Consider the following 25,455-nt stretch of genomic DNA (forward strand, 5'->3'; position numbering starts at 1 on the left):
TTTTGTAGTTTTCTGTCTTGATTTTGTCATTTTCTGTCTCATTTTTGTCATTTTGTATCTCATTTTTGTTGTTTTCTGTCTGCTTTTGTCATTGTGCGTCTCGTTTTTGTCTTTTTGTGTCTCTTTTTTATCACTTTGTGTCTCGTTTTTTTCATTTTGTGTCTTGTTTTTGTCTGGGTTAATGCAGCTCGAAATGCCTCTACACAGCATCGTGGGGCGTTTCAAATAGACAACGAATAGGAATCGAGGAATTGTCAGATCCTCTGGACATGTAGCATCAGTCTCAAAGGTTCGGTGCAAGAATAGTGGAGTCGAGCAAAGAGGTGTTTAACAAAATGAGACATCCTGTCCAACTAAGCGTGCACGGATAACACTGCAGCTCCAATAATCCCTCATCTCATTTAGCTAGCTGAGCTTCCTCGACTCCTTCCCTCCCAGCAGAGAGTCCAGGTGAGGACAGAGGAGTCGAAGTAATGTGGATTTAACAAAACGAGACCTGCTCACCTCAGAGCTGCAGTTTGAAGCAACATCAGTTAAACGTGACGCGTTTTAAAGCTGCACCTCCTGTATTTTCTTATGACCCACCGCTTTATTTCAGGATCTCTGTCAGACAAGGAGAATGGTGCTCATGGTCATTTACAGCATTATTTACTTACAATTCAGTTCACAGCATGGAAAAAACGTCAAGAGAATAGATTTGTTTTTGTCATTTCATGTCTCGTTTTTATTGTTTTCTATCTCTTTGTCTCTCATTATTGCCGTTTTCTGTCGTTTTCTGGATTGTTTTTGTCATTTCGTGTCTCGTTATGTCATTTTTTTCTCGTTTATGCCATTTTCTGTCTTGGTTTTGTCATTTCGTCTCTAGTTTTTGTGATTTTGTGTCTCGTTTTGTTATTTTATGTCTTGTTTATGTCATTTTGTCTCATTTTTGTCATTTTCTATCTCATTTTTGTCATTTTGTGTCTTATTTTGTCATTCCATGTCTCGTTTGTGTCAGTTCATGTCTTGTTTTTGTCATTTTGTGTCTTCTTTTTGTTGGTTTGTGTCTCATTTTGTCATTTAGTGTCTCATTTTTGTTATTTTCTTTCATGTTTCTGTCATTTCATGTCTTCCTTTTGTTGGTATGTGTCTCATTTGGGCATTTCGTGTCTTGTTTTTGTCATTTCATCTCTCATTTTTATCATTTTCTTTCTCGTTTTTGTCATTTTCTGTCTCATTTTGGGGATTTTGTGTCTCGTTTTGTTACTTTATGTCGCGTTCTCTATCTCATCTTTGCTGTTTTTGGTCTTGTTTTGTACTTCTATAAGTTTTTAACTTATATGTGACGATGCACCTCTGAAATCAGTGAAATGAGAACGATGATGGGCGGAGCCTCACCTGTAGCCAGATGACGTTAGCAGAGCCCCACTGGGTGACCACGCTCTCCCCCAGGGAGCCGTAGACCCGACCGAAGCCGGGGTAGAGCACCCTCCCCCCGGGCCCCGCCACCGCCGCCTCCGCCTGCACCGTAGCGCCAGCGTGGATCACGGCGATGTTGAAGTTCATCATGGCCCCGGCGTCGCGCTCCCGAGGGCTCGGCCGGAGCAGGAGGTGGGGGGACGCTTCCACCGGACCCGCCCACTCTGCCAGGACCAACAGGAGAGAGAGAGTGGGTATGGCGACCATGGCAACCTGCCGAGGGGGGGGAGGCAGATATATATCGCACTAAGAGAGGGCGCCTGGAAGGAAGAGAGACAGCAGGTAGAGGAGGGAAGGTGAAGAAGAAGCGAGAGATTAAGTTAGTGTGTTTGTCTGCAACGTCCAGCACAGAGGACATCAAATCAAATCAGAAGGAATGAAGAAGCAGAACACAGAGAGAAGGGAGGCGCAGACGGAAACTGATCAGAGATTGCACACAGGCGAGACTGCATAACAAATTCTGAATCCAATCACGCGGTAATAAAAGTTAGCTTTGGCCGGAGAAAACGCCGGACGAGGAGGGAGGAGGAGCGCGAAGAGATGGAGGGAGAAAAATCAACGCAAAAGAAAGCAAGAGGGAGACAACAAGACACAAAATGAGAAAAACGAGACAGAAAATGACAAAAACGAGACACGAAATGTCAAAAATGAGGCAGAAGCTGACAAAAAAAGATACATGACAGCGACAAAAACAAGAAAAAATGATCAAATTTAGACAGAAAATTTGAAAAATAAGACAACACAACAAGAATGAGACACGAACACAACAAGAATGAGACAGGAAATGAGAAAAATAGCAGAAAAATGAGACAGAAAATGACATAAAAAGATACAAATACAACGAGACGAAATGAGAAAAATGACAAAAGTCAACCAAAATGACACAAAAAATTTGAAAAATGAGACACAAAATGAGAAAAATGAGAGAAAACGAGAAAATCAATCAATCAATCAAAGTTTATTTCTATAGCACTTCTCAAACATAAAGTAACACAAAGTGCTTAACAAGTTAAAAACAAACAATAAAAAGACAATGCCCCACTTCCCTCCCAACTCCCGCCCCATCATACTCCCTATCAACACACACACATACACACCCAGACAGTCACACAGCCACGCACACACACTTCTATAACAGAAATAATAGCGTTGGTTGGCTGACAGCAGAAACACCAGAAAGAGGAAACACCATCGTTGAGAGCCGCCCACACCCAAGGCAGCAGCAGGCCCCAACAGGTCAACTAGCTCCAGGGCCATTAGGCCCAGGCCCCGTCAAAGCCCCGGATGCAGACGGCTCCCCACTGAGGAAACACTGGAATCTAAAATAGACGTGTTGAAAATAACAGGTAAAACTAAGAATTAAAGAATAAAATAACTACTAAAAGATGGAGAATAGTAAAATAGTAAGCAAATGGTAAAATAAATGGTAAAATAGATCATAAAATAAATAATAAAATAGTGAAGTAATAATATAGTATACAAAATAATAAAATAAATAAATAAAAGCAAGACCAGGGAATAAACAATATAAATCAAGGCATTAAGATAAAATAAAAGCATTACGTAAAAGCCAGTTTAAAAAGGTGAGTCTTGAATCTGCGTTTAAAATGTGATTTTGAGACAAAACAACAAAAATGAGACAAAATGAGAAAAATGAGACAGAAAATGAGAAAAATGAGACACAAAATGACAAACATGGGACAAGAAATGAGAAAAATGAGATGGAAAATGACAAAAACGAGACACAAAATGAGAAAAATGAGACCGAAAATTAGAAAAATGACACAAAACGACAATGAAGAGATATGAAATGATAAAAATGAAACATGAAATCACAAAAACAAAACAGAAAACAACAAAAAGGAGACACAAAATGAAAAAAGAGACATGAAATGGCAAGAACAGGAGAGAGAAGATGAAATGGTGCTATTTAGGCTGCAGGCTTGGGAGAAACAATAAGAGGAAAAATAGAAATCGGCCGTTAGAGAGGAAAGGAGGGAGCGCCGGTTAATAGCAGACGGAGGCGAAGATGGGGGCGGAGGTGGTTACTGTGCTGCATGAGTGATAACAACAATTAAGATCACTGTAAACACACACACACACAGATAAATCCACTGTGCCCGCAGAGCAGCTTAATGATAGAGAGATATGAGGGTTAATGCACAAACATGCATTCACACAAACAGGAAGATAATGACTACCTGGGAGATAGCAGGGTTAATATGTGAGCTGTGCACACACACACACAAACGCATCATTTTCAATTTACTCCCGCTGCCAATTGCCCTCTCTCCCCTCCTCGTCTTCCTCCGTCTCCGTCTTTTCACATTCCCCTGTCTCTCTTCTCCCAATTTTCATGGCTTCAGGTACCAAACAAAATCACATTGATTAACAGCGGCCCGCTGACATAATATTCCCTCTAAAGTCACTCTCTCGCGTCTCTGTTTCTTCCTTCTCTACGTTTTTTTGTCCCTCTGCTCCCTTTGTCACAGTCTGCCGATTCTTTGACCCTGATCAGTCTCTTGGATGGAAGAGAAAAGAAAAAGGCGGTGGAGATTAAAAAAAAAGTAAAGCTAAATGAGAAAAACGAGACAGAAAATGACAGAAAAAAGAGACACCAAAATAACAAAAATGAGACAAAAAGCAACAAAACGAGACACGAAAATGACAAAAACGGTACCCGAAATGAGAAAAATGAGACAGAAAACAACAAAAGCAAGACATGAATATGGCAAAAACAAGACATGGAATGACAAAAATGAGACATGAAATGAGAAAATTTGGAAAAAAATTCAAAAATGAGACACACAATTGTCAAAACAAAATATGACATGACAAAAATGAGACACGAAATGAAAAACAGACAGAAAATGACAAAAATGAGACATGAAAACGACAAACAAAGACATGACGACAAAAACAAGACATGGAATGACAAAAATGAGACATGAAAAGAGAAAAATTATGAAAAAACTCAAAAATGAGACACAAAATTGACAAAACAAAATATGAAATGACAAAAACGAGACACGAAATGAAAAAATGAGAGAGAAAACAACAAGAACGAGACAAAAACAAAAAGAGGAGGCATGGAAAATGAGAAAAACGAGATACAAAATGGGAAAAATGAGACGGAAAACTATAAAAAGGAGGCACAAATATGATAAAAACAAGACATGAATTTATGAAAACAAAATACAAAATGAGAAAAATGAGAGAATGACAGAAACAAAACATGAAATGCGAAAAATGAGATATGAAACGACAAAAACATGAGACACGAAATGAGAAAAATGGGACTCCGACTCTCTCCTCCCTTTGTCACAGTCTGCCGATTCTTTGACCCTGATCAGTCTCTTGGATGGAAGAGAAAAGAAAAAGGCGGCGGAGGAAAGAAAAAAGAAAGCGACTGCAGGAATGAGATGGGCAGAGCTGCAGAGTGAAAAGGAATGGAGAGTACTGTAAATACAGGAGGACGGTGAGGTGTGCTGGAGGAAATATTGACGAGCATACGTGTTCAAACTAAACAAACAAAGCGCCAAAGCTACTGGTTTCTGAGAGACGGCTTGTTGGTGTTTGTGTGCATCGTGTGTGGCAACGGCAGCAAGAAGAAGAGGAAAAGACGAGGAGGAGGGAGGTGAAAGAGATGGAGGTGTGGGGAGATGGGGAGAGACAGACTTGTTAGCGGGAGAGAGGGAAAGGGAGAATGTAATAATGGAGGAGGAAAACAGGGCTTTGTTGTTTTGGGGAGAATGGCGAGGACAGACAGACAGATGAACACGAAGAAGCTCCGAGTCGACCGCCGGGCCTCATCGCTGCGTTTCACTCTGTTCATGTTGCTCTCAGCGTCGCAGTAAATAATCTAAATATGTCTTTATTATATACTTCATTATGAGTTCCAATCTGTGAGGCTGTGAATGGTGAAGAGTGCCGCAGATTAACGGCTTCATTTCATACAAAAACTACAAAAACGAGACATAAAATGACAAAAATGAGACAGAAACTGACAAAAATGGCACACAAAATGAGAAAAATGAGACATGAAATGACAGAAACGAAACACAAACGGCAAAAAATAGACATGAAATGAGAAAAAGAAGACAGAAAACAACAAAAGAGAAACGAAATGAGAAACATAAGGCAAAAAATGAAAAAAAGATACACACAACATGAAAAATGAGACAGAAAACAACGAAAATGGGACACAAAAATAACAAAAAAATAGACATGAAATGGCAACACTGAGACAAAAAATGACAGAAACGAGACGTGAAATGAGAAAAAACGAGATAGAAAACAACAAAAACAAGACCTAAAATATGGGTGACAAAAACGAGACAAAAGGAGAAAAATGTGACAGAAGACGACAAAATCGAGACATGAATAACAAAAACAAGAGAGAAAATGACAAGCGAGACACAAAATTAGAAAAATGAGACAGAAAATGACACTGGTGACATAAAACACACCTGGAATGCACAAACCATGTAGACCACACTGATGTTAGCACAAGAAAGTTTGGTGAACAGTGAAGGAAGATGAGACACATTGAGCTTGTTGGGAGGAAACTTTCATTTAAAAATCTTCCTGATGGCAGCTTGGATAAAAGGTGGTTGTTTTCTGTTCACCTCAATGTACAACATGTTGCTGTTAGCAGCAGAGCTAACGTTAGCTACGACAGTCCTGGTAGAAGACTGTTGCTTTGGGGAGACAGACGAACACAGCATTTCGTCAACCGTTGGGCCTTGTCGCAGCGTTTCACTCTCAGCGTTGCAGTAAATAACCTAAATATATCTTTACTATGTACTGCATTATTGTGTGGATGGTAAAGAGCGAGCAGTGAGGGGGAGAGCGCCGCAGATTAACAGCTTGGTTTCATTTGCCACCAATAAATGAATCTTTTGTTAAAATGCAAATCTTCACACTTTAGTATATTTTCGCCTCTCAAGCTTTATTTTTTGTTTTTAAAAAAAACGATGTTCTCCAAGGGGATGTTTATTCGTATGCATTTCTGTTTTTACTGTGCAGGAGGTGAAGAACCGGTTATTGAATCAACCTGCGTACTTTTTTAGGATCTTTGTTGAATATTGTAATTTTGGCTGGGACTTTAACGCATTCATTTCAATTATTTAATTACAAAAATCCCAACACTTTCTCTGTTCTCTAATTTCTGTCACACCGGTAACTCTGATGAACACTCCAGCCCAGTAGGTGGCGCTAATGCACCTGAAGTCTGTTTTCCAGCCATGAAGAAGAAGTACAGCACGGATGTCTTGTTTTTTTTTGTCAGAAAACGCCTAAAACAAGACAGGAAATGACAAAAACGAGACATGAAAGGACAAAAACGAGATAACGAAATGAGAAAAATGAGACAGAAAATGACAAAAATAAGAAACAAAATGCCAGAGTAAGACACGAAATGACAAAAACAAGACATGAAACGACAAAAACAAGATGTGAAACAAGAAAAACGAGACATGAAATGACAAAACAAGACAGAAAATGACAAAAACGAGATAACGAAATGAGAAAAATGAGACAGAAAATTACAAAAATAAGAAAAATGCCAAAGTAAGACACAAAATGACAAAAACAAGATGTGAAACGAGAAAAACGAGACATGAAATGACAAAAACTAAACAAAATGACAAAAATGAGAAAATGAAAAAAAAACGAGACAGAAAACAACAAAACCTCAAGCTGATGCAAATTCGACAAGGAATGTGGAGGTCCGATGCATTGCGAAACTTTCCGTCTAGCCATCATTGAACTAAAACCAGGACAGATTCGGCTGCTGCTCAGATTATTTCTCATCTCAAATGCTTTCAGAAATTTCTGACAGTTTCTGTTGTTTCATGTTTCCTTTTTGTCTCGCTTGCGTTGTCTATTTTTTTGTCGTTTTGTTTCTCGTTTTTATAATATTTTCTCTTGTTTTTGTCTGACTTTTGTTGTTTGTCTTAATTTCAAAGCCTCTAATTAATTAGACAGATTTTATTTTAGTTTTATTCTTCTTCTGAATTCCAAACATCTCGTAAAAGTTCTCAGAGGTGTGGAAACGTCCTGGTGGAGCCTTCAGCCATCATCTCCTGTCTGACTCATTATATCACCTAAAACGCTTTTATTCCTATTCGGCAGCGCTGATCCGTCGCTGTAACGAGCAGCTGACTGCGTCTACGGTGTAATTATTTCTCTGCCTTTCCCAAACAAAGAAAGTGGCGTTTACAGCCGGCGACTGTTAGAGCCCATCTAAAAAGCACCTTCAGGAATATTTACCCAGAACTTAAGAGCAGAATATTCTCCTGCTGACGGCTAATCAGCCAAATGACAGAGGAAATGTTCACCCAGGCAGCTCAGCCTCCTCCAAAAAACACCAGCCGCCGCCTCACAATCACAACACATCCCGTCCCGTCTCCGCTTAAACATTTGATTTGCTGCATAATGCGCCTCGCTGCGATTCCCAGTCGGTGCCTGCAGGAAGTGCTGCTAGAAACTAGCTGAGAGCTTCTCCACGGCGAGGCCTCAATTTTCTCATTTCTTGTCTCTATTTTCTCGTTCTGTTTTCATTTTTGTGTCTTCGTGTCTTATTTTTGTCGTTTTGTGCCTCATTTTTGTTCTTTGTGTCGTTAGTTGTTTTTTTCTCGTTCTGTTCTCATTTTTGTCGTTTTGTGTCTCATTTTTGTTGTTTTGCATCTTTGTTGTTTTGTTCTCATTTTTTCTCATTATTGTCACTTTATCTCATTTTTGTCGTTTTTTTGTCTCATTTTTGTCGTTCTGTTCTCATTTTTGTCGCTTCGTATCTTGTTTTTGTCTTTTTGTGTCTCGTTTTTGTTGTTTTGTTCTAGTTTTTGTCGCTTTGTCTTGTCGTTTCATGCCTCTGTCGTTTTTGTCATTCTAACTCACTTTTGTTTTCTGTCTAGTTTTTGTCATTTTCTGTCTGATTTTTGTTGTTTCATGCCTCGTTTTCCTTGTTTTTGTCGTTTTTTGTCTCGTTTTTGTTGTTTCATTCCCGCTTTTGTCCTGTTGTTTTGTTTTTGTCCTTGCATATCTCGTTTCTGTCATTTCATGTCTCATTTGTCACGTCTTTGTTTTCTCTTGTTTTTGTCATTTCATGTCTCGTTTTTGTCATTTTATGTCTGATTTTTGTGTTTCATGCCTCGTTTTTCTTGTTTTTGTCATTTTGTGTCTCGTTTTTTGTCGTTTCTTGTCTCGTTTTTGTCATTTTGTGTCTCGTTTTTTGTCGTTTCTTGTCTCGTTTTTGTCGTTTAAATCCCATCTCTGCTTAAACATTTGATTTGCTGCATAATGCGCCTCGCTGCTACTCCCAGTCGGTGCATTCAGGAATTAATGGTATGAGCAGAAACTAGCTGAGGGCGAAGCGAGGCCTCTGAAGACACTGAGAACTTGTATCGCCTCCAAACACAGAGTGGAATTGATTGCGGGTGTCAGAGTGATGTCCTCCTCCCTCAGAGCTGCAGCGAGGCCTGCGGCGGCTGCACGGCTCCCTGGAGAGGAGGAGGTGTTTCTCAGAGACGCTGCTCCGGACCTGCCGGGCGACTGAGTGGAGCTGTGGAAGCGCAGCGCTCGCCGTTGTGTTGCTTCCTCCCATGCTGTCATGCAGAGTAATGCAGCTGCTCCTCGCTGCAATGAAGCAGCGCAGCTGGAAAACAAGCGGCCTGAGAAGAAGCTCCTCTGAGGAAGAAGACTTTGTTCATCGGCTCTTCATTCGTGCACGTTTAAGAGAAAACTGCTATATGTGGCCTTTGTAATTTGCTCCAGTCCACGGCTGTAGTACGCTGGGAGATGAGATGAAGTGGCAGAGCAGCGTGCACACACGTGTGTGCGTGTGCGTGTCGGCGTGTGCGTCGCCGGGAATGGAGAGGAGAGTGCAGCTGGAGCTCAATGCTCCTCGTGTTAATTGGCCCATACTTCAATCACAGCCGCTGGAGTGTGTCCTCTCTGACGGAACAGATCCTCTCCTCCGTCCCGCTGCACTCATTCATCCACTCATCCATTCACTCCTTCATTCACTCACTCCGTTCTGCAGCATCTCCTCACTTTCGCCTCCCTCCACACGTCTTTGTCCAACACTTCCTCCCTGCCTATCGCTCCCCTTCCCTCTCTTTGATTCCCGTCGACTAGAAGAGCCACCAGGCAGCCCAGCGCCTTCTTGTTCCCATTTTCTGCCTCGTTTTGTCATTTCGTGTCTCGTTTTTGTCGTGTTGTCTCTTTTTGTGTCTCATTTTCTCATTTTGTGTTTCATTTTGTCATTTCCTGTTTCATTTTGTGATTTTGTGTCTTGTTTTTGTCGTTTGACGTCTCGTTTATGTGATTTCGTCTCATTTTTGTCATTTTTTGTCTTGTTTTTGTCGTTTTCTGTCTTATTTCTGACATTTTCAGTCTCATTTTGATATTTCGTGTCGCATTTTTGTCATTTTGTGTCTCTTTTTGTGCCTCATTTTGTGATTTCGTGTCTTGTTTTTGTCGTTTGGTGTCTCGTTTTTGTGATTTCATCTCACTTTCATCATTTTGTGTCTCATTTTTGTCGTGTCATGTCTTGTTTTTAGCATTTTCTGTCTCGTTTTGGTATTTTGTGTAGCATTTTTGTTGCTTTGTCTTGTATTTGTATTGTCATTTTGTTTCTCGGTTTTGTCGCGTTCTGTCTTGTTTTATCATTTTGTGTCTCATGTTTGTCTGTTTCTCGTTTATTGTTTTCTTTCGTTTTATGCCTCATTTTGTCATTTCGTGTTTCGTTTAGTCGTGTCTCGTTTTTGTGATTTCATCTCATTTTTGTCATTTTGCATCTCATTTTTGTCATTTTGTGTCTCATTTTTGTCATTTTGCGTCTCATTTTTGTCATTTTGCATCTCATTTTTGTCATTTTGTTTCTCATTTTTGTCATTTTCTGTCTCATTTTCATCATTTTCTGTCTCATTTTCATCATTTTCTGTCTCGTTTTCATCATTTTGTGCCTCGTTTTGTCATTTCGTGTTTCCTTTTTTGTCATTTTCTGTCTCATTTTTGTCATTTCCTGTCTTGTTTTTGTTGTTTTCTGTCTCATGCTTGTCATTTTGTTATGTTTTTGTTTTTTATTGTGTGCAGCAGCAGCAGCAGCAGCAGCGAGGCGTTCAGGTGCTGCATGTTTCTGCTGCATGGCTGTAATAAACAGCAGTAAAGCGCCTCGTATCTGTGGCTATCACCAGCCGTTCAGATGACAAACAGCGGAGCCATCTATCAAAGCGACGGCAGAACCTCGCAGGCTAAACGCGATGCACAACATTTCTGAGTTCCACGTGCCACAGGCCGATAACCCGATTAGAGCAGGACACGATTCTTTATGTGGATCAGTGAAATTTAAAGGGCTGGCTGATATTTACTGCAGGAAATAAACTAATTTAAGGCGCATGCAGAGAGAGAAAAACGCAAAAAGAAGGTGTTATAAACATTCCTGCTACAGGGGTGTCCAACATGAGGCCCGTGGTCCAAAAGTGGTCCTCCAGAGGGTCCAATCCGGCCCTCAAAGGGTAAAAATCACAGAGAAGACATTAACTGCAGATTGTAAATTAGTAAAACTATAAATTTAAAATCATTTCTAGATCATGACATGAAGTATACTAGATTCTTCTTTGTTCTTTTGTAATTTTGTGTCTCATTTTTGTAATATTTTATCTTGCTTTGTTGTTTTTGTCTGACTTTTGCTCCTTGTTTCTCGTTTTTGTCATTTCATTTTTGTCATTTTGTGTTACGTTTCATTCGTTGATTTGAGCATCGTTCTTGTCTTTTGTCCATTTTTGTCCTTTTTATTGTTTCATGTCGTTTGTCTCATTTTTTGTCATTTTTTTTCTCGTTTTGTGTCTCACTTTTGTAGCATTTTGTCTTGTTTTTGTTGTTTTGTGGGTTTTTTTGTCTGACTTTTGTGGTTTGTCTCATGTTTTTGTCATTTCTTTTATTGTCTTGCTTGTGTTTTTTGTCTTATTTTTGCCATTTTGTGTTTTGCCATAGTTATTGTTTGTGTCTGGTTTTTGTTATTTGTTCATTTTTTGTTGCTTTATGACATTTTTGTCAAATTCTTTGTCTCCTTTGTTTCGTGCCGTTTGTCTAATTTTTTGTCATTTTGTGTCTTTTTTTGTCCAGTCTGTGTCGTTTGTCCATTATTTTGTCATTTTGTGTGTCATTTTTGTAACATTTTGTCTTGTTTTTTGTCTTTTTTCATCGTTTTGATCATAAAGTAAAACCCTATATCATTCAGCTCCAGACTCTGCTGGTATTTACTGCAGGACATAAATGTTTATGTTTACAAATTGAAGCCCCATGCACAGAGAAAACTGCAAAAGGAAGGTGTAAAAGACAGCTCAGGTGTGTAAAAGCAGATACACAACCTCCTGTACATCACCTCTAAAACGCTACGGGAGGAAAGAGAATCAAATGTGAGCAGGTCGTCTGCGTTTGTCCTTTTCCTGTTTTCTAACCTTTAGCAGGAACAAAATGAAACCGTCACCTTGACATCTCGCTCTGATGTTTCCTCGCCACTAAACCACATCTTATTCTGACATTTCCAGCCCCGTTAATTTCCACAAAAAGGGAAAAAAAGAAGAAGAGACGCTGCTGCGGTTCAGAGTATCGCGTCTTTAATTCAGAATTTCTTGGTGGGATTAAACTCTTCTGCCAGGAGACAGTGTGGATTAATTGGACTTCACTTCTGTACGTAGAGGGGAGGACTTTCATTACGTGGACGGGAGGAACGCTCCTTGTTTCTGGGGCCTCTGTGGATTGATGGAAATGAGATGGAGCTGACCCCGGACCCCTCCACGGCGGCGCACTAACAATTCTCTGACCTCATTTTTCAACAAAAAGGAAAACGTCTCAGCTCCCCGGCTCAGCAGACACCAAATCACATCCACCACGGAGTGATTATTGCTGAAATATCTCACATCATCTCGTCTTTCCGACCAGCAGCATTCAGTGCAGAGTGTGTAATTACCTCTAATTCTGCTTTATTATCACCCAGCACGTGTCTGGTAATTACAGGAACGCTTCAGAATGAACCTGAGAGCAGGAAATCAGCTGGAAAATGGGAAATAACTGGGATATTAGGAGGTTAGCTTCTTTTTTAGAGAGCAAAAAAAAACACAAGCTAGCAGAAGAAATATTTCTGGGATAGTCGATTAGTTTTGGTCAGAAAAATGTCAGAAAATGGTGAAAAATATCAATTAGTAAAATGTCTTGTTTAGTCCAAAGATCTTCAGTTTACTGTCACTGAGGAGAAACCAGAAAAAAAATCACTGAAATCACAGAATTTAGACTGTTTTTAATTAATAAATGGATCATTCTGATTGTAAAATCTGCTGGAGGTGACCAAATTGGAGCTAAAAATTAGGATTTACTCAAAAATATTATTTTTCTGGATTAAAATTTTAACTTTTTTGAATGGAGTTTGGTTTAATGAGGGTTTACTAAAGGGCTGAAACTGAAAATTGATTTAAATATTGATTAAAAAGTTGTTTGTTTGGGTCTAAAAAGTCTTTAAGTGGTGAAAAATGTGGATCAGAGTTTCCTCAAATGTCTGGTTTAGTCCAAAGATCTTCAGTTTACTGTCACAGAGGAAAGAAAATAGAAAAGATTCACAGTTAAGGAGCTGAAATGACAGAATTTAGACTGTTTTTAATTTTAAAAAATGACTCAAACTGATTAATCAATTAGCAAAATAGTCGGTGATAAATATAAAAGTGGATAGGCTATGTAATTGATTAATCGTTGCAGCTCTACAGGGAAATCTGTACATTTCACCCAAGTTTTCCTTTTAAATATGATGTAACAGTGAAACTATAATTAATGCTGCAACTACCAGCTAACAACTACTGTAGAATCTAAACCTTAACGCTTAAACTTGTTTTATGTACTTCAGTTATCCTGACTTAATAATTATTTCCACTGTCAGTTCATTTGCTGGCATTTTTCTGCATTATTTGATTAGTTTTTGGTCTGTAAAATGTTAGAAAATGGGGAAAATGGTCAAATACACCCCCTGTCAAAAGTTTTAGGACGCTTTTTCATTCATTTGAATGAGAAAGCGCCCTAAAACTTTTGACAGGGGGTGTACATAAAATAATGTCTGATTATTGGTGAGTTGAAAAATGACGCAAAAAAAATGAAAGGTGCTATAAAAAGTTCCATTTCTGAGCCGACATTGGCAAAAACATAAAGATCATTTAGAAGTCAGCTGGTGGTATTTCATGAACCATCATTCTTGAGGCTTCTATTCAGAGTTTATGGAACAGAATGAATGCAAGTCGACACAATGTGATGGAAATACGGCCATGTGTGTCGCATTTCTGCCTCCTGTCGTTTATTTAACCGTCAGACGATTCTCTGACTTACAGGCTGTAAAAAATTTAATCAATTTGTGTTGAAACAACGCGCAGAAAAGTCTATTTTATCCTCGCATCCGTTCAGAGAGCTGCAGCTACAGATGCTTTACTGGTGTTCACACGTAAATATCAGGAAGGTCGCGTGCTTTCATGTGGAAAGGCCGGCGTCTGAAGATCCGGGAGCACGAACACGAAACGCCGTCATTTCAACTCCACTCCAACAAACAGAAAGGCTTTATTAAGAGCGCTTCGTTTGCCAGCGACGCCGCAGCATAAGTGCTTTCTTTAAGGTCGGCCAAGGAGCAAGATTTCATTTTCCCACCTCGACACCCGACGTCTGACAGAGCGGAGATCAGAGGACTCTCAGGTCGACTCCCATCATTTACTGCAGGGGTCAGTTCAGATTAGTTCCACATTCAGCCCAGTTTGATCTCCAGTAAAACCACAGCATAACAATCTATAAATAACCACAACTCCTCATGGTTCCTCTGTTTCAGTGCAAAAAGGAATTATCTTTTTACTAAACGTCATGAACAACCTGACGTTTATCGAGAAAAATGAGTTCAGTTTCATCAACACATTACAGCTTCCAGATCACAGAGTGTCTACAAAGGAACACAACGTTTAGACACCTGGAGCTGAACCACAGAGGATTTACTTTAAAAAAAGACAAAAACAAGACAAAATGTTATAAAGGCAAGACACAAAATGGTAAAAGCAAGAAACAAAATGACAGAAAATGAGACAAACGACACAAAACAAAACAAAAAATTCAACAAAAAACTCAATAAAAAGTTACAAAGCGACAAAAAAACAGATGGACGATACAAGTGACACACAAAGGAAACACAAAATGACAAAAAAAATGAGACAAAACACACAAAACAAAACAGAGAGAAAAAATTAGACGAAAAAGTTACAAAGTGGCAAAAAAATGGACAAATGACACAGGTGAGACAAAAAAGACAAAAGCGTGAAACAAAACTACAAAAACGATGCACAAAAACGAAAACGAAAAACGAAAAAGCGCAACACAAAAATGACAAAAATAAGACAAAAACACAAACGAGACAAAAAAGAAACGACAAAACATGAGACAAAAGACAAAAGTCAGACAAAAAACAACAAAAACAAGACAAAATGTCAGACACAAAACAACAATGAACAGTCTGGGTTTATACTTCATGTCATGGTCGAGAAATGATTTTAAATTTATAGTTTTACTAATTTACAATCTGCAGTTAATGTCTTCTCTGTAATTTTTACACTCTGAGGACCGGATTGGACCCTCTGGAGGACCACTTTTGGACCACGGCCCTCATGTTGGACAGCCCTTGTCTACTGGATGTAATGAACACAGAAACTGTTTGCTGTAGTTTTATTTTTTCTTGAATCTTCTGTGGAGACGTCCTGACGCTGCATGGCCCTGGGGATCCCCTTTTTGTTTTAAAACGGAATAATTTCTGAACCTTTTACATCCGGAGCCTCGGAGGTTTTAGTGTTTGAGGGAAAAGAGCTGCAGAATAAAGACACACAACCTACTGTACGGCCACGAATGAGCGCTCAGCTGACTGCTGTTGTTTTCCTTCAGCAGGAATTGAGACTGAAATTAGGAACAAATTGGATGAGAGATCCTGGGCAGATGTGACGAGGCGGGAGAACGTGCCGGAATCACGTTAAAGCGTCGAGCGAACGGCGGCTTTCTTAACAATAACGTTAAATGGATTATTTTCCCATCCGACCTGAGCCTGTAGCCACAAAGCTGCTGCCGCTCGGCTCGCACCGCGGCTTCCATTAATTCCCTCATTGATTGGCCAGACGCTGGGATCACCTCGGCAGATCTAAATCAGTCACTAATTAAAAGAGCGAGATGAAAAGCAGCCGACACTGCAGCCCTGCAGGACCTGCGAGGTGAAACATTCTGGAACAGCTACGAAGTGGAGTAGAAAAAAAAGCAGCAGCTAGCTCTGCATGGCAACGATTCACAATCTCATTGTGAGGATAAACTGATTAAAGCTGGGTGGGAAACCTTCGCTGATCAGTGTGGCGCCTTCACAAGGTCACAGGCAGGTACATGAACGGACGTCTGCCGCTCATTTAACCCTCACAGGCTCCAGGGATCCGACCCTGCACTCCTACATAAGTAGGTCAGCAACAACCTGCAGAAGATTTAATGTGTTTGGGTTTTTTTTTGTCATTTTGGTTGAGAATAATCATGAATAATCATCAAGTCCGAGCACCAGGGGTGTGGAGACGCTAATGGACGAATCGGACGAAAGAAACATCTTTGAGGCCCTAAAAATACTCTAAAATGTTTCCACACACATCAGGAGGGGTGAAAAATGTGATATTTCAGGGAATTGTATAGGTGTGAGCCAAAAGGGCTCCATAGTGCCACCTGGAAGATTTTAAACATTTATGTCCAGTAAGTGTGACCTAGACTTATGAACTTTGGAAGACTAATGGAACTCATCAAGACACACAAAAAAGCATCGACACCCATGCCCAAAACCCAACAGGAAGTTGGTCATTTTCAATGATTTTCGGTGATTTTTGGACATTTTCAAAAGCTATAAACTCAAACAAGATGACCTCGACAGAGCTCAAATTTGGCCAGGATGTCCAGCAGGCATGGATGAGCAAAAGCTATCGAAATGATTCGCTGGAGTCTGACGGTGTAAAAATGGCAGCTACTTCACAGTGAAACAGGAAGTGCTGTCTATCCAGCCCGTACACGCTTCAATCTGCCTCAAACTTTACACGTATGATCAGAGGCCTGCCCCGATCACGTCCACATGTTGAAATGTACTCTCAGTCACACTAACAGCACAACAGCTCTCATTTATTTTAAGTAACAGTGAGAAACAACAAGTTTAATTCTAATTTCTTTCATCAAAACTTTCAGAATTCGCAGCTTTAAAACCCAGAATGTGAATTTATCACCTGCTAACCACTGGTGCATTAATCGGTCATTAAATTAACTGCAGTCCTGGTAGGGTTAGTTTTATTTACAGAGCATAAGAACATGTATTACAGTACAGTAAATGTTGAACAAAATCAATATTTACGAAGCAGAAAGATGCAAATAGGGCTACAAATAAGAAATATTTCAACTAGGGCTGCAACAAACGACGTGTCGACTAATCGTCTGAGTACGATACGTCATCAAAAGCGGAAGTGAGCGCGCAGTGCAACAGAAATTACCGTCCGACCGGAGCGCGGAACACGGATGGACGTCTGCGATCTATCGTAAACATGGATGTCAGCGTTTACTATGCAGCTGTATCTAAACGCGGACATCCACGCTGCATCGTGCATACATAATATATGCACGATGCAGCACTGATGTCCGTCCGTGTTCCGCGTTCCGATAGGACGCCGATTTCTGTTGCATTGCGCGCTCACTTCCGTTTTTGATGACGTATCGTGCTCAGACGATTAGTCGACGCGTCGTTAGTTGCAGCCCTAATTTCAACTGTCAGTTGACTTGTTGATTATTTTCTGAATTAACTGATTTGTTGTTCAGTCTAAAAATTATCAAAAAGAGGACAATCACAACCTCACAGACTCATTTTTGACCCACTGAGAAGCTTGGGATCATAATACAAACACGATAGTTTCTATGAAAGTATAAAAGGTAACTAAAAAATTTAAATGGAATGACATCAAAGACATTTTTTTTTTGAAAAAACGTTTCATTAAAACGACGTCACTGGCTCATTTTCATCTGAGGGTTAACAGATTCAGACCAGCGCTGAGCTTCATCCCTGCAGCAGAAGGAGCCACATGTTGTTTTAACGCTACACAACCAGCGCCATTCACAGCACATCTGGCTCGGCTCACATCCAGAGGTGTGAGAAACACTCCGTCAGTCGATCCCGTAAACACCGCCGGATCAGCCCGGCTCTGCAAATGCACGGACGGGGAGGAGAGGAATCTGAGGATTGAGAGCAGCGAGTGTTTTCTTTTTTTCCCCTCTTCTTCTTCTTCTTTTTTTTTTTAGATGATCCTCAAACATAAGAGGTGGTGAGAGGTTAGCAGAGGGATGTCAGAGCCCCACTGTGGCGTCTTCACCGAGCCAAATCTGGGAGCTCGCTAATCCTGCGATGTTTGTTTCACAGCAACAAAAATGAAACGTGAGTCTCCTCCTGACACATAAAGCTGCAGCAGCTCATCGCCGAGGTGTCGAGGAGTCTGAGGAGGCCGAAGCTCTTCCCGCGGAGCTCATGTCTTATAGCACACGACGTGATTATGAGCAGAGATTTCACCCGCTGTGACGTCTAAATACGATTCTGTGTTGATAAATCGATTCACTGTTTGGTTCACTTGTTAATGATATCGCAAGTTTTTTTTAGGGCCTGATTCATCTGCTGTGGCTGGGAATGAAGTGGAACAATGATTTTTCCACACGATGACGGAATGTAGACTTTTCCTGCATAAACAGCTCTATCTGCAGAGCGCTCAGTAGAACGGTCTGCTGCACCTCCTTATCATGCGATACGGGTGAATAAAACAGATCATTCACCAAAAGAACCACACAGGTCTGCCTCGCTGCAAGATGAAATCCACACCAACATAACCGGCTCCATCTGCACAGCGCTCAGTAGAACGGTCTGCTGCACCTCGTCGTTATTCTGCTATAAGGCGGGGAAAACGCTCTGGATTGTTTGTAAGCAAAACAGAAATCTAACGAAGCAATAAAGCGAGCGTTACAGCACCATTAGATGTTCAGGAAAACTTGAAGTGCTGTGTAGAATGGTCTGCTGCACCTCATCATGCTATGGGGTGGAAAATGCAGCGCTTTAACCCTTAAAAAGCCGGGACCGAGTATATTCGGTTCACGCTTACTCATACAAACAGCCGAAACCGAACATTCTCGGCTCAACACGTGCGACCTGTTTATGATTGCTAATCAACATAAAACATGCACACACCCGTGTGTTTGGTAAGATATAAACATTGGCCCCAAATTTGCTTATTTCAAACGATAAAGCCGTATGAGCAGTTTTTATCTTGCACTAAATTTTAATTTTATTTCGGGTGTTTTTTTTCTTTTGTATTTTATCCTGTACTGTTAGTGCTATGTTGTCACTGGAACTACAATTTCCCTGAGGAACTCTCCAAAGGGATCAATAAAGTTATATCTATCTATCTATCTATATATATATATATAAGGAAGCCGCAATTACGAAGCTCTTATCGGGGCCGCGTACCGGTCGAAATTTAATATGGCGAACGTCTACGACCTCGCAAGACTTGATGGATATTTTTGTAGATTAGGTGGTTTTAGTGTATGTACTTCTCCAGAGACATGGCCTTGTAAGGGTTAAACCAACCACAGCCATCTGAACCAGGCCTGCCTCACCGCACGATTCAAATCTTCATCAAAATTTGTCCTTTTGAGCATGTTTGTTGTCGTTTTTATGTCCCACAACAACACTACCTAAAATCAGCAGCCAGTAGCAGAATGACACCTGCATCCGACATCCTACAGCCTCAGTAGACCACTAACACGTGAACAATAGTCCTTCATATCCACAACACAAAGTAGAACGGTCTGCTGCACCTCATTATCACGCTGCAATGGTGGAAAATGCATTTCTTTAAACTACCGATGATCGTCTGAATGTTTGCACGCGGTGAGGCAAGAACTGCAACTAAAATTGCTAATATACCAAAAGAATCCTGCTATCCTCATCAAAACCTGACATTTTCAGAGTGCTGGTTGATGTCGTTTCTCGTAGCGAAGAAAACCGTAACATGCAGCTAGTGGAGGAAAACAACAACAACAACAACAACGCTACCTGGAATCAGCAGCCAGTAGCAGAATGACTCCTGATTTCTACATCCAGTTGGTCAGACTCCAGCATCAGCAACGTCCATGAACCAAAGTCCTTCACATCCACAACACGGTGTAGAACGGTCTGCTGCACCTCATTATTACTCACCATCAAATAAAGGCTCTGGATTGTTTTTATTTCTTTAAACCACGGGTGTCGAACTCATTTAAGTTCAGCAACCACAACAACATTCATCCTCAGTTTGTCATTTCCACATCACAACTTCCAGATCACAGAGAGTCTACAAAGGAACACAACATTTAGTCACCTGGAACTGAATGGTATCGTGTTTTACTTTAAAAATGACAAAAAACAACAAAAATGAGAGACAAAATGACAGAAAAGGGACAAAAAATCTGACAAAAAGTTACAAAGTGACAAAAAATGGACAAACAAGACAAGAAATGAAGAAAGCGTGAAACAAAACGATCAAAATAAGACAGAAAACAATGAATAAAGAAAAAACAAGTCAGACAAAAAACAAAAACAAGACAAATATATTTTTAAAAATGAGACACAAAACGAGAAAAGATGACAAAAATGAGACTAACAAAAAACAACAAACAAAAAAATCCCAAAAAACGACAAAAATTTTGCTCAAAGTAACGAATAAAGCAAAACACAAAACGACAAAAAAAGACATAAAAAACACACAAGCAAGATCAAAAAGAAAAACATGAGTCAACAAAAGACAAAAAACAAAAACAAGAAAAAATTACAAAAAATACACAAAACAACAAAAACAAGAAAGAAGACAACAAAAAATTAGACAAACGACATGAAACAAAAAGAAAAATGACAAAAAGGATACTCAAAACAACGATTAAAGCAAAACACAAAATACCAAAAAATTAAAAAATAAACACAAGCGAGACAAAAAGGAAACACAAAATGACAAAAACATGAGACAAACGAGAAATGTCAGACACAAAGAAAGACAAAAAACAACAAAAACGAGACAAAATATTACAAAATGACTAAAGAACAATGAGAAAATAATATTTTACTTTCTGATCCAAACAACTTGTCATGGTCTAGAAATGATTCTAAATTTATAGTTTTACTAATTTACAATCTGCAGTTAATGTCTTCTCTGCATTTTTTCCACTTTGAGGGCCGGATTGGACCCTCTGGAGGACCACTTTTGGACCACGGGCCTCATGTTGGACACCCCTGTTATAAACCAATCGCAGTTTGTCTGTCTGGTGTTCCTGCAAAATATAAATCCACTGAACAAACTGCACGATCACATTAGAAACGCAGGTTGCTGTTGTCGCATGAAGAAGATTTTCTGAAACAGGAAACAATTCTTCTAAAGCAGGAAGATGTAAACAGTGGAAGAGGAGCAGGAAACGTGAAGCACAAGTCTGCCTGAATGATGACTCGACATTCTGCCGACGGCACGCATGACGCGATGCCAGCACGGAGCTCATTTCACAAAGTGACACGACGCTGCAGGAAACAGCTGACTTCATATCTGGGTTTAGATGACACAGAGCGTCCCGAGCCAACCATTGATCTCGCGCCGTTTCCCCATCGCTGCTCGATGCAAAACGTGTGAACGAGTCTCCGTTTCCCAGAGCTGAGAGGAAACGAAGCCGTTGCAGATTCACAGATCACAACAATCAACCCGACGAGTCCGATCAGAGCTTTAGATCGGCTCCTTTAAAAAAAAAACAGACTGAAACTGCTGTTACATAATTTAAAAAGAGGACGTCGGCTCCTTATCACCTTCCAGGAGATAAACTAAAGCAGGCTGAGCTGTAAAAAATGTCCACTTTGAATAATGAAAAGCCACAAATTAATCAAAGCGCCTGCATCTTTTGGACATTTTGTTCATTTCTCTGCAAAAAAATAAATAAAAAAATAAAAAAATCTGGAATTCAGTAAAAATATGTGCAGAAAATAGGAAAGAATAAAGACTTTGGAAACTTTTTGTAAAGCAAAATAAAATAGTAGAAAGAACAACAAGGTCAAGTATTACCATCTTTTTGTGGTTTTTATCATCTTTTTGTGGGTGTTTAGCATCTTTTTGTTGCTGTTTAGCATCTGTTTGTGGCTTTTTACCATCTTTTTGTGGTTGCTTAGCGTCTTTTGTGGTTGTTTAGCATCTTTTTGTGGTTGCTTAGCGTCTTTTGTGGTTGTTTAGCATCTTTTTGTCACTGTTTAGCATCTTTTTGTGGTTATTTATCATCTTTTTGTCACCGTTTAGTATCTTTTGTGGTTGCTTAGCGTCTTTTGTGGTTGTTTAGCATCTTTTGTGATCTTTTAGTATCTCTTTGTAGATGTTTAGCATCTTTTTGTCACTGTTTAGCATCTTTTGTGGTTGTTTAACATCTTTTTGTCACTGTTTAGCATCTTTTTGTCACCGTTTAGCATCTTTTTGTGGTTGTTAAGCATCTTTTGTCACTGTTTAGCATCTTTTTGTGGTTGCTTAGCATCTTTTTGTCACAGTTTAGCATCTTTTGTGGTTGTTTAGCATCTTTTTGTGATCTTTTACCATCTCTTTGTGGATGTTTAGCATCTTTTTGTCACTGTTTAGCTTCTTTTGTGGTTGTTTAGCATCTTTTTGTCACCATTTAGCATCTTTTTGTGGTTGTTTAGCATCTTTTTGTCACTGTTTAGCATCTTTTGTAGTTGCTTAGCGTCTTTTGTGGTTGTTTAGCATTTTTTTGTGATCTTTTAGCATCTCTTTGTGGATGTTTAACATCTTTTTGTCACTGTTTAGCATCTTTTTGTCACTGTTTAGCATCTTTTGTGGTTGTTTAGCATGTTTTTGTGGTTGTTTAGCATCTTTTTGTCACTGTTTAGCATCTTTTTGTCACCGTTTAGCATCTTTTGTGGTTGTTTAGCATCTTTTTGTTGTCTTTTAACATCTCTGTGGTTGTTTAGCACATTTTTGTGGTTGTTTAAAGCAACTAAAAGCCTCTGAGAACATGAATGCCTTAAGAGTTTCCTGAAAACATTTGATTGAGGAAACAGATGTGGAGCTGCTGCTGCAAAAGAACAACAACCAGAGCTTCAGATTTAACCAGATGTCACCAAAACAACCATCATTTTTCTGGATTTTTACATTTTTAGAGATATTGTTAGATATTTTTGGTGTCTTTAGGTGTAAAACTGTTCAGTTTTGGTAGAAAACCTGATTAAATTTGCTGTTACATAATTTAAAAAGACGACGTCGGCTCCTAATCACCTTCCAGGAGATAAACTGAAGAAGACTGAGCTGTGAAAAATGTCCACTTTGAATAATGAAAAGCCACAAATTAATCAAAGCGCCTGCATCTTTTGGACATTTTGTTCTTTTTAGTGCAAAAAAATCCAAAATTGAGTAAAAATATGTGCAGAAAATAAGACAAGATAAAGACTTCAGAAACTATTTGTAAAGCAAAATAAAATGGTAGAAAGAACAAGATCAAGCACAGAGAGATCAACTTCTAAAAGAAAATGAACGCCTTGAAATTCTCCTGAAAACATCTGATTGAGAAACAATCTGTGGAGCTGCTGCTGCAAAAGACCAACCACCAGAGCTTCAGATTTACCCGGATGTCACCAAAACAACCATCATCCTGGTGCTTTTTTACATTTTCAGATATATACTTTTGGTGTGTTTTGGTGTAAAACTGTCCAGTTTGGTAGAAAACCTGATTGAATTTGCGGTTACATAACTGAAAAGAGGACGTCGGCTCCTAATCAATTTCCAGGAGATAAAGTGAAGAAGGCTGAGCTGTGAAAAATGTCCACTTTGAATAATGAAAAGCCACAAATTAATCAAAGCGCCCGCATCTTTTGGACATTTTGTTCCTGTCCGTGCAGAGGATGTGTGAAGGCCGCTTTCAGAAGCTGCAGCTTTTTATTTACATGTGGAGATGAAGCGCGTTAAAACAAGCAGGGCGACATCAAACTATCTTCCTTCCTCTCCTCCTCGTCCTGCAGATTCCACTCAGCTGTACGTGCACGTATTTGCATTAGTAACAGCTGTACGGTCGGCTCCTGTTTATGGAGGAATTTCACATTCAGACATGAAAGCAGAAAGGAGCGGAGCTATTTTTGTTACGAGGCGATAAGGCGTTGGAACGGCTTCAACTTTGCACCTGCTACCTGTAAATCCTCCTCAGAGCTGAACGCAGCAGAACGACGCCGAGGTTTCAGGGGAGCCTCGTGGATCTGGAGGCGTGACACGACGACTCGGGCCGAGGACACGGCTTTTACAAATGCCCCCATTTCCTCTTTTTAATAACCACTTATGCTGTCATTTCCTGCCCCATCCATCATGAAGAAGGAGCTGCAAACCTGCTGCTGCTGCTGCACATCTTCTGCTGCAGCGCTTCATCCAGCATCCTCCACTTCTACACTCAGAATGGAGAAACATCTGCACCTCATGTCATCCAGCACACGTCTACATCCAGCTGCACCAGTTCAACAAATGTGCAATACCCAGAATTAATCAAACGATTTCACTGCTAACCGTCTCACTTTACATCAGGGGAGTCAAACTGATTCTAGTTCCACATTCAGCCCAGTTTGATCTCCAGTAAAATCACAGCATAATAACCTAGAAATAACCACAACTCACAAATGTTCCTCTGTTTCAGTGCAAAAAAAAGTTTACACCTCAGGAATTATTTCTTAAGAAAAACAAACTCAGTTTCAGCAGCATCATGTCTCAATTTATCATCTGGAACCGAATGATACGGTGTTTTACTTTATGATAAAAAAAAAACAAAAGTCAGATGAAATAAAAGACGAAAAACAACAAAAACAAGACAAAAAATGGCAAAAAAAAAAAACCCTCCGAGACAAACGACACAAAACAAAACAAAAAAAAGAGATCAAAAAGTTAAAAAGTGACAAAAAATAGATGGCACAAACAAGACCAAAAAAAACACAAAAAATTATACAAAGCAACTAATAAAGCACAAAATGACAAAAAAGACAAAAAACAGGTGAGACAAAAAAGAAACACAACGACAGAAACGAGACACAAATGACAAAAGTCAGACAAAAAATACAAAAAACAACAAAAGCAAGATATATGACAAAAACCAAAAACAAAATGACAAAAAAAACAAGACAAACAACACAAAACACAAAATCAAAAAAGTTAGAAAACATCAAAAAAGTAGACAAAACAAGTGAGGTGAAAAACCCACAAAATGACAAATGCTGCAAACAACAAATTAAGCAAAACACAAAATGACAAAAACATGAGACAAGCGTCAAAAGACACACCAAAAACCAACAAAAACAAGTCAAAATATTACAAAAACAACGCACAAGACGACAAAAGAACAATCTAGTATTTTACTTTCTGATCCAAACAACTTGTCATGGTCTAGAAATTATTTTAAATTTATAGTTTTACTAATTTACAATCTGCAGTTAATGTCTTCTCTGTAATTTTTACACTTTGAGGGCTGGATTGGACCCTCTGGAGGACCACTTTTGGACCACGGGCCTCATGTTGGACACTCCTGCTTTACGTAGTCCTCCTTTGATTTCACATTCACAGAATGAAGAAACATCTGCACCTCATGCCATCCTAAATGTTTACATCCAGCTGCACCAGTTCCTGTGTTCAAAAATGTGCAAAAAACACAAACTAATGAAGCAATCAGATTTCACTGCAAACCGTCTCTACATCCTCCTGCATCTCCTTACTCATCCTCCTTTGAGTTTACATTTACAGAATCTGGAAGTATCTACAGTTTTACATCTTCTTCTCATCCATGTTTACATCCAGCTGCACCTCGTCTGCACCGCTTTAGAAATGTTCAAGAACCCAGAATTAT

The 25,455-nt window shown here is 39.6% G+C and overlaps 1 protein-coding gene across 1 annotated transcript in view; it reads right to left on the reverse strand.

The window, feature by feature from the left end:
- Positions 1 to 25,455, reverse strand: part of LOC110954951 (glutamate receptor ionotropic, NMDA 2D) — a 108,557-nt gene that overhangs the window by 74,370 nt on the left and 8,732 nt on the right. The window contains 1 exon segment of the mRNA XM_051957386.1: positions 1,378 to 1,718. Within this exon segment, the coding sequence (XP_051813346.1) occupies positions 1,378 to 1,665 (288 nt within the window). The 5' untranslated portion in view covers positions 1,666 to 1,718.

The sequence above is a fragment of the Acanthochromis polyacanthus genome, chromosome 12 (assembly GCF_021347895.1).
Source record: "Acanthochromis polyacanthus isolate Apoly-LR-REF ecotype Palm Island chromosome 12, KAUST_Apoly_ChrSc, whole genome shotgun sequence".
NCBI classification, from domain to species: domain Eukaryota; kingdom Metazoa; phylum Chordata; class Actinopteri; family Pomacentridae; genus Acanthochromis; species Acanthochromis polyacanthus.